The 19,340-nt window shown below is 50.9% G+C and overlaps 1 protein-coding gene across 3 annotated transcripts in view; it reads right to left on the bottom strand.

The window, feature by feature from the left end:
- The window catches only part of LOC146863711 (uncharacterized), a 265,537-nt gene that overhangs the window by 152,248 nt on the left and 93,949 nt on the right, over positions 1-19,340 (bottom strand). For 2 of the 3 annotated variants that reach the window (XM_085627864.1, XM_085627865.1), the window contains exon 4: positions 18,949-19,268. In XM_085627864.1, coding sequence (XP_085483990.1) covers positions 18,949-19,268 — 320 coding nt within the window. Of the gene's footprint in view, positions 1-4,356; positions 19,269-19,340 lie in introns of those variants that run through there. The other variant, XM_085627863.1, reaches the window with a different exon arrangement.

Below are 19,340 nucleotides of genomic sequence, written 5' to 3'. Positions count from 1 at the left end.
TCCCGACGCCGCGACCCGACCAGCATCCGAATACGCTGCCAAACTACGACCCGGACCCATCAACTTGTCCCGCACTGTCCGTCGCGGACCCTACAACACCAAGGTACTTTGTTCTGTTCGCACCGCAGCGTGCACGTCACGGACCCCGGAGTCCGCCACGATCGTTTGACTCGTACTTTCCTTGTTTTTAATGCCTACGAGACGCACAGCCAGGTACGAACCGTACAGAGCCTGAAAAGAAGCAGAATTGACTAAAAGAAGCCTATTTTTGTATTTTAAACCTTTTTACAAGAACATTGAACTTTAAAATAATACTGTGGTCATTTTATTCGTTATTCTGGTCTTGTGCTAAGCCTTATATAAAGAGACCAATTTTTGATATAACCTTGACTGGTGTCCATTTGTGGTGTGTCATTATATTACTGTATGTGTTCACAAATGCTTAACCTATGACGCCCTGAGAATAGTCTTGACTGCTTGCGCCACACTACCTAAAGGGTGAGCAGGGGTTATTTGAAAGGGTGATCCCCCTATCCTGACTTAGAATTGAGAGTCCCTTCTTGTCGCAAGTGCATACCTGTGCCAACTAGAGATTCCCAATTCTAACACCAGCCAAGCAGGGGGAGGCTCCCCGGGCACGACAGAACCCCGTCCCAGACCTTTTTGTGGTCCAGCAGGCCGGGGGACGGGGTCCGGGTCCGGAGCACCCAACCCACGGCCCACCGGACACCATCCCAGGCACCCTGCCACGCGGCAGGACTGAGGTTGGAGCCCGGGGTGGGGAGGCCACCCTCCCCAGGGCCGCAGGGAGCCCAGGGCTGGAGCACATGAGCCGGGACCCGGTGGGCCCCCTGGACCCAGTCAGGGCTCCCAGGCCCGGAGGCAAAGGGGAAGCCTCCCCGGGCCCGCGGGACCTTGTTCGGGCACCCTGCCAAGTGGCAGTACCAAGTTCGGAGTCTGGGGTGGGGAAGCCACCCTCCCTGGGGCCCCTGGACCCAGCCCAGCAGGCGAGGCCTGCCGGACCCCATCCGGGGCAGCCTGTCACGTGGCAGACCCCGGGACAGACCCAGGGCTGGGGCGGCATCCTGGCCTGTCCAGCTGCCAGCTGAGGACCGCTAGGCCAAGAGGGGTCCCAGAGTACCCTGTACCTAGTAATCCGGAGGAAGGCTACCCCCCTTTCTGGTAACCCGCGCGTATTGCGGGGACTCAAGCCTGGGGAAGGACCACCAGAGATCTCAGGCCCGGACCCCCGGGGGACGACTGCCCAGGGACCATAGAGCCCATCCCGGGAACTTTGCCACGCCTAGGGAGGTGTTGCCCAAGCATAGCCCATCTGCTCCCCGGTAGAGAACCACCAGCCCAGGAGGAGTGTCCCGGCATACCCTGCCCTAGGCGCAAACGTGACCAACCTCCTGGAGCCCTGGCTGGGATCCGGGAGGCAAATGAGCCCTCATCGGCCCTTCCAGGCCGGCCCGGCCATCTGGTTGCCCTGTTGGAAAGCATTGCGCGTGACCATATGGCCGAGGGGAGAGTTGCGACCAGATGGCCGGGACCGAAAGGACTCCCATCTGACCACCCTGAGCCTTCGTGCTAGGGTTCCTGCCTGCCCACGCAGGGCTCCCCTTCCCAGGGGCTTGGGGACCCTGGCTGGGACTCAAGCACAGGGAAGGACCACTGGAGCTCTCAGGCCCGGATGCCAGGGGGATGACTGCCCGGGAACCATGGAGCCCGTCCCGGGCACTTTGCCTTGCCGCGGGCTGGAGAAGGGGGCCCCGGACGCCTAGGGAGGTGTTGCCCCAGCATAGCCCATCTGGTCCCTGGCAGAGAACCGCCATCCCCGGGAGGGGTGTCCCGGCATACCCTGCCCCTAGTGATCCGGAGGAAGGCTACCCCCCTTTCTGGTAAATTGTGCGCTCTGAGTGATGGAGGAGACCCTAGGCGCAGAGGCGCCCAACCTCCTGGAGCCCTTGCTGGGATCGGGGAGGCGAATGAGCCCTTATCGGGACTTCCAGGCTGGCCTGGCCATCTGGTCGCCCCACTGGAAAGCATTGCGTGTGATCAGATGGCCAAGGGGATTGGTGCGACCAGATGTCCGGGACCGAAATGACACCAATCTGCCCGCCCGAGCCTTGGCGGGAGGGCTCCTGCCTACCCTTGCAGGGCTCGGGGGCTGCAGGGCACGGGAACTGCAGGGCTCTGGGCTCTGGGCTGCAGGGCACGGTGGCTGCAGTGCACAGGGGCTCCAGGGCTGCAGGGCTCCAGGCCTGCAGGGCTCGAGGGCTGCAGGGCTGCAGGGCTCCGGGGCTTCAGGGCTGCAGGGCTCCGGGGCTGTAGGGCTCGGGGCTGCAGGGCTCGTGGGGCTCGGAGACCCCACGCTGGGCCTCAGGCATGGGGAGGCCCACAGGAGCTCCCGGGGCCCGGACCCCCGGGGACCCATGGAGCCCGTCCTGGGCAATTTGTGGGCCAGCAGGCCGGGGGACGGGGTCCGGGGCCAGAGCACCCAACCCAGGGCCCACCGGACACCATCCCAGGCACCCTGCCACGCGGCAGGATTGAGGTTGGAGCCCGGGGTGGGAAGGCCACCCTCCCCGGGGTCGCAGGGAGCCCAGGGCCGGAGCACATGAGCCGGGACCCGGTGGGCCCCCTGGACCCAGTCAGGGCTCACAGTCCCAGAGGCAAAGGGGAAGCCTCCCCGGGCCCGCGGGACCTTGTTCGGGCACCCTGCCATGTGGCAGGACCAAGTTCGGAGTCTGGGGTGGGAAAGCCACCCTCCCTGGGGCCCCTGGACCCAGCCCAGCAGGCGAGGCCTGCCGGACCCCATCCGGGGCAGCCTGCCACGTGGCAGACCCAGGGTTGGGGCGGCATCCTGGCCTGTCCAGCTGCCAGCTGAGGACCGCTAGGCCAAGAGGGGTCCCAGAGTACCCTGTCCCTAGTAATCCGGAGGAAGGCTACCCCCCTTTCTGGTAACCCGTGCGCATTGTGGGAACTCAAGCCTGGGGATGGACCACCGGAGATCTCAGGCCCGGATGCCCGGGGGACAACTGCCCAGGGACCATGGAGCCCATCCCGGGAACTTAGCCACGCCTAGGGAGGTGTTGCCCAAGCTTAGCCCATCTGGTCCCCGGTAGAGAACCACCAGCCCGGGAGGAGTGTCCCGGCATACCCTGCCATAGGCGCAAATGTGCCCAACCTCCTGGAGCCCTGGCTGGGATCCGGGAGGCAAATGAGCCCTCATCGGCCCTTCCAGGCCGGCCCGGCCATCTGGTCGCCCCGTTGGAACGCATTGCGCGTGACCAGATGGCCGAGGGGAGAGGTGCGACCAGATGGCCGGGACCGAAAGGACTCCCATCTGACCACCCTGAGCCTTCGTGCTAGGGTTCCTGCCTGCCCACGCAGGGCTCGGGGCTCCCCTTCCCAGGGGCTTGGGGACCCTGGCTGGGACGGAGCACTGGAGCTCTCAGGCCCGGATGCCAGGGGGATGACTGCCCGGAAATCATGGAGCCCGTCCCGGGCACTTTGCCTTGCCGCGGGCTGGAGAAGGGGGCCCCGGACGCCTAGGAAGGTGTTGCCCGAGCATAGCCCATCTGGTCCCCGGCAGAGAACCGCCATCCCCGGGAGGGGCGTCCCGGCATACCCTGCCCCTAGTGATCCGGAGGAAGGCTACCCCCCTTTCTGGTAAATTGTGCGCAGTGAGTGATGGAGGAGACCCTAGGCGCAGAGGCGCCCAACCTGGCTGGGATCGGGGTGGCGAATGACCCCCTATCGGGACTTCCAGGGTAGCCCAGACATCTGACCACCCCATTGGAAAGCATTGCGTGTGACCAGATGGCTGAGGAAAAGGTGCAACCAGATGGCCAAGACCGAAAGGACTCCCATCTGCCAGCGCCGAGCCATAGCGGTAGGGCTCCCGCCTGCCCTTGCAGGGCTTCGGGGCTCTGCACCAGGGACCCTTGTCAGGCTGCAGGACATGGGCTCCCAGGCCCTGACCGAAACTCAGGAGGTCGGCGGCCGGTTCCTGCTTCTCAACCCAGCCAGGAGCCTACCCAAGCACGAGGGACCCCTGTCCTGGGCACACAGTCCCTCAGGTTGTGCGCTTGTTTTCCACAATTTTTTTCAAAATTCTGCGTAGTTGCGCTACGCAAAGTCCGCCCAGCCCTACTCAGGACGTGCGCTCATTTTCCACAATTTTTTTCAAAATTCTGCATAGTGTCACTACGCAAAGTCCATCCAGCCCTAATAAAAACATGATTTCCATTTTTATCAACAATGATAGGATAGAAAGTAAAGTCGCCTCTGCCGATATCCTAACCTTAAATGTGCAGATTAAATAAACACAGATCTCAACAATAAGCACAATTTTTTTTTAAAACAAACTTTATTGATCACCACAGAGTAGCGCCGAGTTATCATATCCAGTACATTGTGGTATTTTCCATTTCCATACTGTTTACATATGTTATCTATTCGCATTTCCAAGGGAATACGTACATAAACGGAAGGAAAATAATAACATCTTTGTTGTTATGGTAACATGGATATATGCAAAATGAAAACATAATTTTAATCGATAATCAACATTATTCAAAACAATCCCACTTGAAAACACATACCCCGCCCCCCTCCCAGCTCTTGGCCTGTTGGTTCCATGTGCCTCCCACATTTATCTACTTGTGTAGACATCGCTTTAAAGGCTTACTGCTGGTGTGCAGGTGTAAGTGAACCAAGAAACTCATAATACAGGTTTCACTGCGGGGTAGAATTGGTTTGTTGTGGGAAAAGATGTAGTGTTTTGAACGCTTCCAGCATGATATCCCATTCCATGGAAATGGGGCGTTTTCGTAATCCACGTGCCTCCTCGCGCCTGATTGCCATGCTTTCGGTACTACTCCAACGTACCAACTTGTCTTCCCATGTAGATAAGGTGGGGCATCTAGTGGACTTCCACCTCATGGTGATAGCGCATATGGTAAGTATAAGGGTAAGGTCTATGAAGTGCAATAGAATTTTATGGTGTTTGTGCACCTGCAGAGACGTAACAGACACCCAGTTATGTTTTCCTCAATCTGTAAATGTGTAATCTCCCCAAGTGTATTTCGAACCCCAGCCCAGTAGTCACAAAGGTGAGGGCAAGCCCATAACATGTGAACAAAGCCTTCCTTCTCAGACCTGCAATGTGGACAGGAATGTGGAGCGTCTGGGAACATGCGATGCAATCTCCGTGGGGTTAAATAGGATCTGTGTAATACCATGCTTTGTATGAATTTAAATTTGGCGTTGCTGGACACTCGCTTGGGGTGCTCCAGGATACTTGCCCAAGCTTTATCGGTTAGTATACCAGCAGTCGTCCCTGTCCATTTTGTTCTTAAGTCAGTGAGTGGAACGGATGCTTGCACCTGCATACCAACGTATGGCCACTTGATAAGATGACGACCTTTCCCCATATAGTATAACGTTCGGACTAACTCACGTGGTGGAGGCTCATGTCGCTGAGGGGCCCTCGTCTCCTTAACGTAGTGGGATACTGCAGCATGGGTTAAGTAAAGTCGAACCGGTACTCCCGTGGTTTGTACAAAAGTGTCATGATCAAGGAGGGTGCTATCACCAAACAACGACCCAACCGTGTTCAGGCCAGCCTCCGACCAGGCATGTAGCAGAGCCTTTGTGTGCCTACCGTCAGTGGCTGTTAGTCCTAATAGTGGGCTATTACTAGCGTAGGGGGTCATTCCTGATGCATAAAGCAGTGTATTTTTCAAACAGTGGAGGGCCGTCTTAAGTAGAGGTGGTGCAGTCGGGGGAATTCTTACTTTCAGTAACAATATAGTGTGTAGTGATCCTCACTCTGAGTCCTGGGTCTTATATCCTATTTTCTGCAAGTTCCTGCCTGCTGTCCAATATGATAACCATTGAAGCTGACAAGCACAATAGTAGGCCCTAATGTCAGGTACCACTAATCCTCCCTTATGAGGTTCTAACTGTAATTTTTTTAGGGTCACCCTGTGGTGACCATCCCCCAGATAAGATTCAGCAGTAGTGTGTCGAGTGTGCGAAATGTGGACTGAGGAACAAGTAGAGGTAAGTTTGCAAAAAATATAAGAGACGGGGAAGTACCACCATTTTGGAGATGGCCACCTGCCCCATCACCGACAATGGCAGTGATATCCAAAAGGATACACTCGAGCGTATTGCAGTAATTGCCCTTGTCTTATTACCATCAAATTGGTCTGATTGTGATCTATATATTTGGATTCCAAGGTATTTGAATGTATGGTGTGCAACTGGTAGGTTATATGCACCAAACTTGAGTACATCTGGGTGGGGACCATCATGTAGGTAGAAGGTATTCGATTTCCCTTCATTAATAGCGAGACCGGAGATACATTCAAATTTAGAAAAGATGATAGGAGGAAGGGGTTCCGACTGAGTAGTGAGGTCTCGTAGGTAAATGATTATGTCATCTGCATAGACTGATACTAGTTGTGTCGTATTACCTATTGGTATCCCCAAACAATCGGCAGCCTGTCTCAGACGCTATCGCTAATGGCTCTGTGTCAAGGACAAACAACAGAGGAGAGAGGGGGCAGCCCTGACGTGTGCCTCTGTGTACAGTGTATTCTCGAGAAATATGTCTACCGGTGAGGACTCTTGCAGTGGGGCCAGTATATAACAAGCGCACCCATTGGAGGTCTTCAGGAGGAAGACCTAAGCGTTGCAAGGCCTTGAACATGTAACCCCACGTAAGTCGAAAGCTTGGCACAGATCTAATGCGATACAGCCAGCGTTATCATAAATCGCTGGGGTAGCCTCCATGATATGATGTAGGCGTCTGATATTTAGGGACGTGCTGCGTGCTGGAAGGAAACCACGTTGGTATTTGTGTATTTAAATGGAACATGAACCAGTTGGCTAATACCTTGCTTAGTATTTTGTAATCTGTCGCTAATAAGGACAAGGATCGGTAGCTGGATAAATCAGTATCATCTTGTCCCGGTTTGAGGAGTGAAATTATTAAAGCCTGCATGGTGGAATGTGGTAAGTGGCATATTTCTAGGGCTTTCTTGTATAAGACTTCTAATTTAGGAACGAAGGCTTCCGAGTAAAAGTCGAAAAATACCACTGGCAAGCCGTTGAGGCCCGGAGCTTAGTTTCGCCACAGACCTTTGATGGCTGCCCGTATTTCAAGCCTGGTGATGGGGCCTGAGAGAGCCTTCTGTGTATCCACTGTAAGCCGTATGTTAAGCCGTCTAAGCAGACCCTCCAGGATTTCGCGATTTCGCGATTTGCAATAAAATCGCGAAATCGGCAGTTTTGTAAAAATGCTGCGATTTTTACAAAACTGCCCGCGAAATTTCGGAAATGTGGTGAAACGTTTGCCCTGACAGAACTAATTAGGGTTAAAATGTTGTGAAATAATACTGTCACAGAATGTGCTGGATTATGCCACATAATTTGTCTTAAATTATTTGCATACCTTGACTAAGTAGGTGTGGACAAAGCGCGCTCTGTGGCACTGTAATATCCAGTCAGTGGCGGCAATCCACCTTCGACAAGATGTAATGCCTCAGGTGTGCAGAACAATCTTTGCAAAAGTGGCAGAGCTTGTGTTTGTTTACTCATGTGGCTGTCAATCACAGCGGACGCTTTCTGCAAGATGTTGTTAGTGAATCATTGCTGAGCTTCAGACATTTCCTTTCATTCTTTAGTATGTATAAATATTTATGGGGGGCTAAATCTTCCATCAATTGGCAGAGTGGATATGCAGGGGCTCTAAGAAGGGGTGAAAAACAACAAAGCTTTGTTAACATTTAAATGGTCTTTTAAAGACCTGTGAAGCACTCGGGTGCGGCTGCAATAATACAGACACTTGCCTACAGCAGCTCTAAAACTGTCTGTGTGTTTGGTGGGGAAGCTGTCTTGGCCCGGGCTGCACACACGATGGTGGAGGAAGGGGGGTGGGAGGGACTTTGAGCCCCACATGCTTTTTGACCCTGGAAGGTGCGAATACACGTTGCATAATATGCCTCCCCCTTTTAAAATGTGTAATTGCATTTTGTTCCCAGGGCATGACAGGGCTCTCTGTGTCTCAATTTCGCCCCCTCCCACACATGGTGAATCTCTGGTAGATGCCGGTAAAGGATTTCGGACAGCCTGTGCATCCTGTGGGGGGAGCAGGCGAAGGAGGTGTGGGGGGAGGGGGGCTGATGTGACCAGCGGCAACTGCGGGCATTTGAATGAAGAACAAACTGTGAGGGACGGAAAGATGTGCAGCGTGGAGAGGCGGGAGCTGCCAATGAGACGTGAGGATGAGGATTGAAAGATGAAGAGATGGAGATGGAGAGGGAAAGGGAGAAAGAGTGAGGGGGCGCGAACGGGGGAGGGCTGGATGATGTAGAGGCGAAGGGAAGAGAGACTGGAGGAGGGGGAAAGGTGAAGAGACAAGAATGGGAGAGAAGTGTGAGATGTGAAGTTAGAGTTAAGGAGCTAGAAAGGGGAAGGTTGGAAAGAAATGGAAGGTGTGAGTTGGAGAGGGTGGGAAGGAAGATAGAGATGACAAAAGAGAGCTGGGATAGAAGAATTAGGTGTGCGAAAGGAGGCTAAAGAGGGGAGGAAAGGGAGAGGCCTTGAAGGGGGCAGAACGAGGTTGAGATGGGGAAAAGAGGAGCGGAAGAGATGGGAGAAGAAGGGAGAAAGAGTACAAGATGTAGAGAGCGGTGGGACAGGAGAACAGAGATGCGAGGAGAATGAAATAGAGGGGGGTGGTGAGAGCTTGAGAGCTGAAGTGGGGGAGGGGGGCAAAGAGAAGGAGAAGTGGGGAGATGGAATATAAACCAGAGACAAAGATAGAAGAGATGGGAAGACAAAGGAGAAGTGCGGAAAGTGAATGCGTCAGAGAGGCAGGAAGGACAAACTGAAAGCAGGAGGGAAATGCATGAAAGGAAGAGCCGTGCACTGAAAAGAACCGAGGCAGAAAATTGGAGTGAAAAAGAGAGAAAAAACAACGAAGAAGAGAACAGAGCAAGTAAGGAGGAAAGAGCATTTGAAAGAGAATGATAAGAAGCACTGGAGTGGGAATTACAGGGATGAGAAGTGATGGAAGCAAGAACAAAACTGAAAACGAGAAAAGAGAAAGGGGAGGTAGGAAATACTAAGAAACTGCCCACCAATGTCTCGTCAATGTGTGCAGGTTTGCTGTAAAGGTTACTATAGTAGTTACAAAAAGCACTGTTTATCTCTTGTTGGGTGTTAATCATGCCCTTGTCTGGTATACTAACAAGTTATAATGGGAGATGTTGGGCTGTTACGCAGTATCCGGGTCAACAACGGCCCAGACTTGTCAGCCTCGGAGTGCGTCAATTGTGTGATTGCCCTGTGGTCTATGACCCGGAGCATTTCTAGGAGCTTGGCATGCTGAATATATGCATCTCGCAGGGAAGCCTGTTTGCTCGGATCATTCGCTGTTGCGTGCTCTAGTTCGGTCATTAGATTTTCTATTCTGTTAAGGCCTTTATGTATCTCCTGCCTAGCGCCCACTGTGGTGCCAATTGCAGTGCCCCGTACGCCTACATTGAGGGCGTCCCATTCAAATAAATAAGAAGAAGCAGTGTTCCAGTTCTCCGAAAAATAATTAGTGATGATTCTGGATAACCTGGTGCGAAAGGGGGTGTCTTCCAACAGATGGTGCCAGAGTTTCCAAGTGGGGACCGGGGTGGACACCCTGCCCCATGCAAGAGTGATCCCCAGGGTCTATGGTCAGAGAAAGTCTTTGCTAGGTACGTGGAATGGTGGACTTGGGCAGCTATGTTAAGGGAATTGAAATCTGTCAATCCTAGTATGAAGATGGTGTGCTGGTGAGAAAAATGAGTATTCTCTGTGCATAGGGTGCAGCAGTCTCCATACATCTCTCTGTCCCCACCCAGTCATCCAGGTTCTCAGGGCTTCAGCTTGTTTTTGGGTGCCTGCCCCATGCAGCGGTGGGTGTGACTTATCCAGTTCCATGTTTATGACAGAGTTACAGTCCCCTCCCAGTATCCAGTTAAACGCAACCCAGCCAGTCAGAGCGGTGCCCAAGTTATTAAAAAACTTGTCCTGGTTGAAGTTTGGGGGATAAATGCAACCCAAAACCAGACCATCGAGGGTTCCCTTCAGTAATATGTATCTACCCTGTTCGTCAGTGCATCGGTCCAGTTCTGTAAATGGGACACCGTGCCGGACCCATATGGCTGCCCCCGTGCAAAAGCCGAGTAGTTAGTAGAGAATATTTGTCCCCCCCCCATTTCTTACGAACTTTCAGAGCCTCGGACTCAGTAATGTGTGACTCTTAAAGAAAATCTATTTGCGCTTTATGCCTAAGAAGGTGTGCATGGACCCAATGTCTTTTATGCACAGAGCCGAGCCTCCGCACATTCCAGGTCAGTAAGTTATAAGAGCCTAATGTGGTGGAATAGTGAGGCATGAGTTAGTAGTGTAAGTAGCACTTCCCCCTAACTCGGAGCCTGTTTCCCATCGCAGGCAGGAGTCCCCCTTTTCCTCCAAACTAGTAATACTTGGCTCAGCTTTTGAACCACGCTGGACCAAACAGTAAACAAAAACATACAAGTAGCATAAAACAGTGCGTCTGCTGTGTGGGGGGTCGTCACCACCGTCCATCATGCTGCTTGTGTATTTACAATAGTTCTAGAAACTCAACGGGTGCTGGGGGGAATACATGAGCATACTCGTCTGGTATAGCTAATTGCCTTTAGGTTCACCTGCTAATGACATGACTAATGAACCTGAAAAAAAAAAAACATTGACAGGTGGTGTTGGCATCAGGTACATATAAAATAGAGAATGTAGGTAGTTTGAGAACCATATACTTAACATTTGACATAGTTGGCACTTCGTGACAAGTACTAATGTAATAGTGGTATATAGAGGGAAAAAGTATATGTGTAGTCTTGAAAGCCTTGCAGTAGGGCTTTATAGGCCTCCATTGTTCTGGTGGTCAATGTTACAGAGCAAACCATGCCAGTTATCCTACCAAATCATCAGCAGTCTGAAGTGTCACTGAGGGGAACAGTGTGATACTATGGTCGAAATCCAACTGGATGGTGCTGTCCTCCCATGAGTTGGTTGCATTCTTGAGGTTGTCATTTCTAAAGGAGTTGGCTATTGCCAGCGCCTCAGTCTTGCTCTTCATCATCTGTTCATGAGTAGGAATAGTGGTGTCATATTTGTTCAGTCCCTTAGCAGTACAGCGAGGGCCGCGGCCTTGAGTTCTTGCAGGGCTGAGGCACGTAGATCCGGACGATGTACCAGAGCTCGAGTTGAGGTTCATTACTTCAAGCCACTCCTCCACGTCCTCTGGGCTGTCAAAGAAGTACGTTTTCTGATCGTGGTTTATTTTTAATCGAGCCGGGAACAGCACGCAGTTTTTTCTTCACAGCTTGAAAGGAGGAACGCTGGCGTTGTACCATTACTGTATAGTTGGGATAAAGCGGGATCAGATAGTTCTCAAATTGGATCTGTGTTTGTTCTCTCGCTTTTTGAAACAACATTTCCCAGTCTCGGTAGTTCAGTATCTTAACGATTAAGGGTCGCGGAGGCGTTCCGGCTTTCAGTGTACCGGTAGGAATCTGATGGGCTCTCTCCACACAGAAGTAGGGCGACAGGCCCCCTGGAGCCACATATTCTCGAAACCAGGATTCCATAAAATCGGCAGCTTTGGGACCCTCACAGCGTTCCGAGAGACTCATAGCACGTATATTGTTCTGGCGGTTTCTGCCCTCCGCATCTTTGATCCTATCCTGCAGCCCACTGACCTGCTGCTGTAGTTCCTGTATATGTGTTGCATGTGCCTTGATTTGTGGTTCCATGCTGTTCAGGGTTTTCCCATGTGCGTTTACTGTATCAGCAAGCTTCACTTGATCCGCCCGGAGGAGAGTGAAGCCAGTGGTAAGTGTTCCGATCTGCTGCTCTCTTACTTTACGGGAGTCTCTGACTTCCTGTAGGATCAGGTCAATTTTATCAGGAAGTATCACAGAGGGATTGGAGGAAGAGGAGCCCGGTGATGGGGGTCTGGTTGTAGTGTCGCCTGTTGAGCCCCCTGCAACAGGATTATTGTCTAGGGTTTTCCTTAAGTCTCTCCATTACGCCTACAGGTTCTTGTTGGGTGTGTGATAGTGAAGTAATACGGGAACCACACCTTGTTGCGGATGCAACAGTATCGTCTTTCAATTTACCTGCTCGCAGCTCTGTACAGGTAGTGTGTAATTACATCACAGTAGCACAGGTGAAGTACATTCAGTGAGTCATTACCTGCCGCAGTCATGCAACTTATCCACAAAGAGAGACAAAGGCACAAACAGGCGAGCGTGCACAGGTTTCCATGGAGGATGGTATTATACTGATGCAGTAGGAGCCTAAGAGATACCAGGCCTCAGTCCAATGAAGTATCCACACACCTGGGCAGGGCCATACATCAACACCACTCAGGTAGTTGGGGGGTGAGAAGGAGACGCGAGGGGGCAGCCACGGTGAATTCAGCAACAGAGATAATATATAGATCATCCTTGAGGTACCACTGGATCACGGCGCAGGGCCCATCGTGTGGCCCCGCCAGAGTGCAGTGATAAGGGGGTGGAAGAGGGAAAAAATTGCCCGGTACTGCAGAGTAATCAGCTCCCCCTTCAGTCGACATTGAAATCCAGCAGCCCCCGCAATGCGTTCAAGCAGGGTACCGGCATACAGAGGCACACACTGGTCCGGCCGCCTCAACACCTCACATCGTGTGTCCCGTGGGTTCACAGGTTGCCGCCCTCCTGGTTATGCCCGATGTATCCTACGGTCCCTTAACCAGACTTACAATTGGTGGCAGCCTCACTCAGAGATCCAGGCCCAGACAGGCTGCCGCAGTGGTCACAGTCTCCAAGCACACACCTCAGGTAGCCCCCAGGCCCGCACACTAGATGGAAGCGTCACACAACACGGCACCTCTCAGTATGTGGCAAGGCCAGACAGTGGATGAGTTCATGGGGGCCCAGGACGCATGGCCACGCCACGGAGCGTGTCGCTCCTGCGCTTGGGCAGTCTCACACGGGAAGGGTATTTAGCATAGATCGCTGCACTCACCAGGGTGGGCGGACTCCGCCAGTCCCAGAGGGCACAGGTTGTTAATGTGGTACCCAACATTTCGCAGCATGTGAATTCACTGTGTCTGGCTGAGCAGCCCGCAGCAGTCAGGCTATAGCAGCCACAGGGTCAGCCGCAACATCCACTCAGACAGCGACACTGGGAGGAACTGGGAGCAATGCGACAGCATTGCCAGCAGTCCCACATCGGCCATGTTGTTTTCGCTGCAGCTCCAATCAGGAGCAATCTATGTTGCTAAGTCAGTGGTTGAGGCGGGGGAGTTTGGGCAGATTTTACCTCCCCAGTAGATAGCGGCAGTGTGGTTATGATGTAATGTTTGAAAAAGTCATATGGCATGACAATGTTGCAGGATTCTTTCCCCCGGGTCCGGAGTCTTCCTAAATACGTCCGCTATCTTAGGTGGCTAGCCGCGCCCCCCAACAATAAGCACATTATACACAGATCTCAACAGTAAGCTCTCACCCGTTGAACTATCTCACGTTTATATGATTTAATTTATATATGTATCAGGAAATCTATAGACAAATTAATGCATCATTTGGAGTTAGTTAGCCATTTTAACCTTTACTATTGACATAAGGCATGTATAGTACAAATAAACTCCACTTGAAAAGTGCTTCCCTTGCAGTAAAAATGGTCTCTTTCACTAAAAGCTTTTCCATATGGAATTATGTGTTCATCCTTTCCCGGGCTGCTGAATTGTGTCTTTTCATCCAGTGGTGTAGCAAGGGTTCCACGGGCCTCAGTTTAACAATGACATGGTCACCTATGTCATCTCACTGAATAATATGATGCTATGACTTGTTTCACACCTCGTTGCCACAGCTGCACTCAAAGTAGCTATGCCCCTCATTAAACTGCCTTGTTGCAGAGATCTGATGACCTGTTACCAATATCACCACTTGATCAAATGGTGCAGGGTCTATAGAAGTGACTGGTGCAAAAAGCTACAGTGTGACACTCTCGCAATGCATTTACACAGCAAAAGAGTATGAGTAGCATATCTGTATGTAAATGCTATTTCTATAGCTCAAACCTAGCTAAACGACAGCGGAGCCCTGTCAAATAAAAGCATAAAGTAAAAAAGTGATAAGAGAGGTATCTGGATATGGATATTGACTATTAATGCATTGTGGTACACTGTTCTTTGAAGGTGGGGTCTTTAACTCTTTCCTAAATTGGAGCAGTTTTGAGGCAGTCCTGATGATATGGGGATGTTGTTTCAGAACCTAGGCGCCTGCTACCTTCTTCATTATTTTCTACATTCCTTAGTCTGCAGGTTGACGGTGTCTTAACTGTGAGGGGGCAAGAGCCACCAGAGATGATGAGTTTGTCTTCAAGAAAAACTGGGGGTAGTAGGGGCTGATCATAATGGCTTAGTAAATACTACTGATTTTCAGCAAGGTATAGGACAGCAAGGGGAACCTCTGGAGTTGCACCTGGATTGAGGTGAAGAATTCATATTGCTTCATACACTGAAACAATGTGTTGTGGCACCTGCCTGGCATTTGATGTGATTTCTACTGAAAGTGCAGTGGGCCCCTGTTAACCAGGTCCCTAGTACCAGAATTCTTTCCCTAAACTGTGCCATTGTTCCACAATTGGCACAACTTCATCTCCCCTGTAAGTCCACAGTAAGTGGTACCCCTGGAACCTAGGGCATTGGGACTGAAGAGGGTCCACTAGCGCTGCTGCCCAAATTGTACCACCCTAGGGACCCTATCCCAAGATCACGCAAACTGCGATTGCAGGCTGCATGTTTTGTTGGAGACAATATTGAAGAGGCAAAATGGCACACATCCCTGTGTGACATGCCCAAAGGCACTGTGTGATGTAAAGGTAAGTCACCCCTGCTCTAGGCCTTACAGCCCTGAAGGAGACTGCACTATATCCCACATGTTGATATATTTGTCTAAGTGATATAACCCTACCTTCTCCAAGTCCATGCTTGGAAATTGTACGTGCGCAGGGTAACCATAGAGAGACAATTGACTCGACACTCAACATTACAAGTTCCCCATCTCCTTGATGGCTTTACAGGGTGCACAGATGTTTGGTACCAAGCATCTCATATTAACAAACCTGCACTGATGCCAGTGTCATAATTATTATTAGAACATTGGAATGTGGAGCACTCCATTGAAGACAACGGTCCGCAGAGCAACATTCCAATGTTGGTTTTGTTCACAGCTACTGATGTGAGAAAAGGCCTCTCAGAGCTTGATGGGATTTAAATCCCCTCGGGCTCTGAGACGCCTTTGTTTCATTTGTTAGAACATTCTGCCCTCTAGTGGCAGAATGTTCTAATAGCCTTATAGCCCTTCGTAGCTGAGCTATACCGGCTACTAAAGTAACGCTCCTTTGTTCAAGGCCCTCGCCTTTGGCTTGCGCCTTTAACGCTGGAGTGGGCCTTTAATAGCTGGTACGGTGGGCTAAAAGGCTATAATAAATGCGCACAGAGAGCACCTTAGAGGTGTCTCCCCTGTAAACCTACCGACTGCTAGTGTGGTTACTAAATAGACTCAGCCAGCTTGCCACCACTAGACAGGTGTCTGGCCTACTGGGGTAAGAGCCTTCACTCTCAGAGGCCAGGAACAATGCATGTTCTGGGCAGTGGTGTTCACACCTCCTCCAAGCAGGAATTACCTTCCAGGGTTGGAAGCTTCAAAGGCCATGCCAATTTGAAATTCAACCCAGGCCTCTCTAGTTAGTGGAAGATGCCAACACCCCTGTCCTGACTAGGCCTGGGCAGTGAACTCTGCTCCGTTCATGGAGTTCTCAGAGTTTTCTGTACTCTGTGGAGCTCACGCAGTGCAAAAAACTCCGCTCTGCAATACCAGCTCATGTTTGCCAATGGTAAGTTGTTGAGCGTGAGCTGCTGCTCAGGTATAATTTCCCACTCGGGTATAATTTCTACCCGAGGGGCAGAAAGATCAGCGTGAAAGGCAGTTAGTTGGCACACTCCGACACAGAGTTTTTTTGTATGTGGAACTCTGTGAACTCCGCCCAGGTCAAGTCCTGACCCCCACTTTCAGCGAGAGGACAGGCAGGAAAATGAATAAGATTAGGAGGTGTGTCCACATTCAGCCAGCACCACCCTTGAGGTGGGGCAGGTGATCTGGACACCACTTTCCAGATTCCTTCATCTTGTGTTGGACACAATTAGCCTATCGGGGTCAGGGTGTTGCCCACTCCCTAAAGGAGGTAGCCACATAGAGGGTGTAGACAACTTAAAGGTAAGTAGACCATTAGCAACTACCTCTCACTCCCATTTAACACCCCAGAATTTACTGGCACCCCTCGACCCAGAACTTCAGATTTGATAGACCTAAAGATAAAGAGGACAAAGAAGAGTAGCTGAACTCGAGAACTGATGCCTGCGTCTGGCTTTTGATGCAAAACCCTGCCTGCTGCTTCAAGACTCGACAATCGAGGTGGACTGTCTCATCCTGCTGGTGCTTGACCTCCAAGAACCACAGAGGACTGCTAGCCCTTCGCAAATCACTCAGTACCTCCCTTGGAGTAGAGAAGCTACTCCCCTTCAACCTGCAGGCACCAAACTGCAGAAGCTGGTCCACAGACTTGCCGCTCCCTAGATTCACCAGTGCAGCAATCAACCAGTAACAGGTACTCTTGATCTGGAAGGTCAGATAAGTCTCCCCCACAAGTGTGGAGCACTAGCACTGTGACGTACTAACCCCTATATTACGGATGCCCGGCAACCAACACCGACATGAAGAGTTCAGTCGGGACTCCAGCTGCCCAGGAAGCAAGCATCCGTCGTGGGAAGTTGACTCCCTCAGACCCACTTTGTGAGTGGCCGGCAGTCCCAAAATCATCCCTGCCTGCTGTTGTCTCCTGACCTTGAAGAGCACCTTTGAAAACATAGTCCAACATACCTACCTGCTCTGCCTGGGCAACAATGAACCGGCTGTGCCACCTTGTTGAAAGACCCTTGCGACCTGAGCCCCTATTTTGGAGCTCTCAGACTTGCTTGCAAGTCCCCCTGATCACCCTGTTATTGGGTGCCCCCCCGTTTTTTCTTAGCTTACCAGCTACCAACACCTCCAGCATCTTGCTCCCAGCCGAATCTGGGACGCTCTCGATGATCCGCTGGTAGAACGTTGGACCTTGGCTTGCCACTACTCCAAATCCAGAAGGTGAACCCCTAGAACCACCTGTGCTGATTTCTGTTGCTGCATACTTTTTCCTCCCTTAGGAATGCATTGTGCGTAATTATGCACAACAGTTAATTATTTTCTGAACATTGACACTTCCTAGGAAAATCAGTACTTATCTGTGAACGAAGTTCTTGGTTTGTAAATAAAAAGATTTTTTTCTTGGAGTGTGTGTCTAATTTATTGCCTCTGTGAACACAACAAATGCTTAGCATTACCCTCTGCTAAGCCTAACTGCTCTCCCACACAACCAAAAGAGAACATTAGTGTTATCTAGTTTTGCCTCTGTAAACCAAGCTGGGACTCACTGGACTCTCTTCACAGTTTACTTCATCTTAGTGCACTATATAGGGAGCCTCCTTCCTACACTTGGCATTTAGTAAAATTTAGGGTTTCAAAGCATCAAGATTTATTTGATTGAGCCAGGTTTGTTCTGCTTCTTAGTTGTTGTTCTGGGCAAATACAAGGAATACTGTCTTGGCTGGGTTGAGCTTCAGGTAGGCATTGGACAGCCAGGTCTGGAACATTTGCATTAGATGTGAGACGTTGGATGTCTAAAGCAAAGGAGACTTTTACAGAGTTGTGTATCTTTTGGATAATGGAGAATCTATGCTGTGGTCTGTAAGTGAAGCATCAAGCTACCCCAAGTGGAGTCTACAGGTGATAGGGGTCTTGTGGAACCTAGAGGTGCCCGTGTGAATAAAATGGTGTCAGTTGAAAAGGTAGGAGGAGGACCAGTGAAGGAAATTGCTCTTGAACCTCATTCAACGCTCTAGGGTCTATATAAGAGTCGGATGGGCAACGGATTCATGGGAGGTATAGCACTATCAGGAGGCAGACACCCTCTTTATCTGTGGTCAAGAGGGCCTTTCTGACGAAGTGTACGGTAATTGTCCCTCTGCTGCAGCATGGTTAGAAGCCAAACTCGTATGTGTGCAGGAGTTGGCTTTCCTTGATGTGACCTTGCCGTTGACTGCTTTCAGGTGAGCGATGGCCCAGTAGTAGTTGGGTTCATCAGGTTTTACTGTAGGGTTCTTTAGGGGTGGGAGTATCTGGCCTGTCTTGTGAGTATCTGGGCCGATGCCTCGTTTGAGGAAAGCATTGACAATGTGATGCGGGAAGGGAAATAACACCCTGAGAGAGCTTTGATGAAGGGCAAGAGTTTGATATCATCTTCATAAAAAGTGACTTTGAGGGAGTTGATCATGTTAGTGATGGCATTGCACTTTTCTTTGCAGTGAGGAACAAGTAGGTCTTTGTCAGGAGGTTGACGCCGTGCTTGATTGCATACTATCTACTGGCTAGAGGGCCTGATCAGTGTGGGGGCACATTCACAATTAAGGAAATAAGCATGGGATGGTAAGCGCCAACAAAAGGTGTACGCTCAAGAAGTGTAAGAAAGTAAGTAGGTTACATGGGGTGGCACACACAGCAATGAAAGTTATGTGAAGCTCTGAATTGCACTATTCTTGGAAGCTGCAGCTTCCTTCACCCTGCAGTTGGCCTCCTCCAGCTCCTTTATGATGGTCGGTAATCTAGCTGTGATGAGCAGCTGGTAACCGCTATTACTTCCAATCAGAGGGCGAACAATCACTACAACGCCTTCCAAGACTGGCAGCAGGGCTTCAAGCATCTCACTGACCTCCATGTACATGTGGGCAATACGGATTCTGCCAGCCAAGGTGCCCAGCAAGGTGGTGCATTTTCTCACAGAGTGGAGGAAGTTTTTCAGTTTTTGCTGCAGAGTTCTCTCCCGGCTTATGTTCGCTTCAGTGTCTTGGATTTGCGCGGCATTAGATTCCATGGTCTCTCTCGTGGAACTGATGGCCCGCCTGCAGGAGTGACAGCTTGATGTATACGTGTTCACAGCCCTGTTCTGTGTGTTATGGCTCTGCCTAGCTTCTTTAACTGCATATTCAGCATTGTGCATAGCTTCATTTGCCTTAGTGATCATTACAGCACCTAACAGAAACAGAAAAATGACTGCATTACTATTTGCACACTGACACATTACAGTGTTTGAATTTACATGGA

This window comes from Triturus cristatus, chromosome 2_1 (genome assembly GCF_964204655.1).
Source record: "Triturus cristatus chromosome 2_1, aTriCri1.1, whole genome shotgun sequence".
Taxonomy (NCBI): Eukaryota; Metazoa; Chordata; class Amphibia; order Caudata; family Salamandridae; genus Triturus; species Triturus cristatus.
This window is presented reverse-complemented; position numbering and strand designations above follow the sequence as displayed.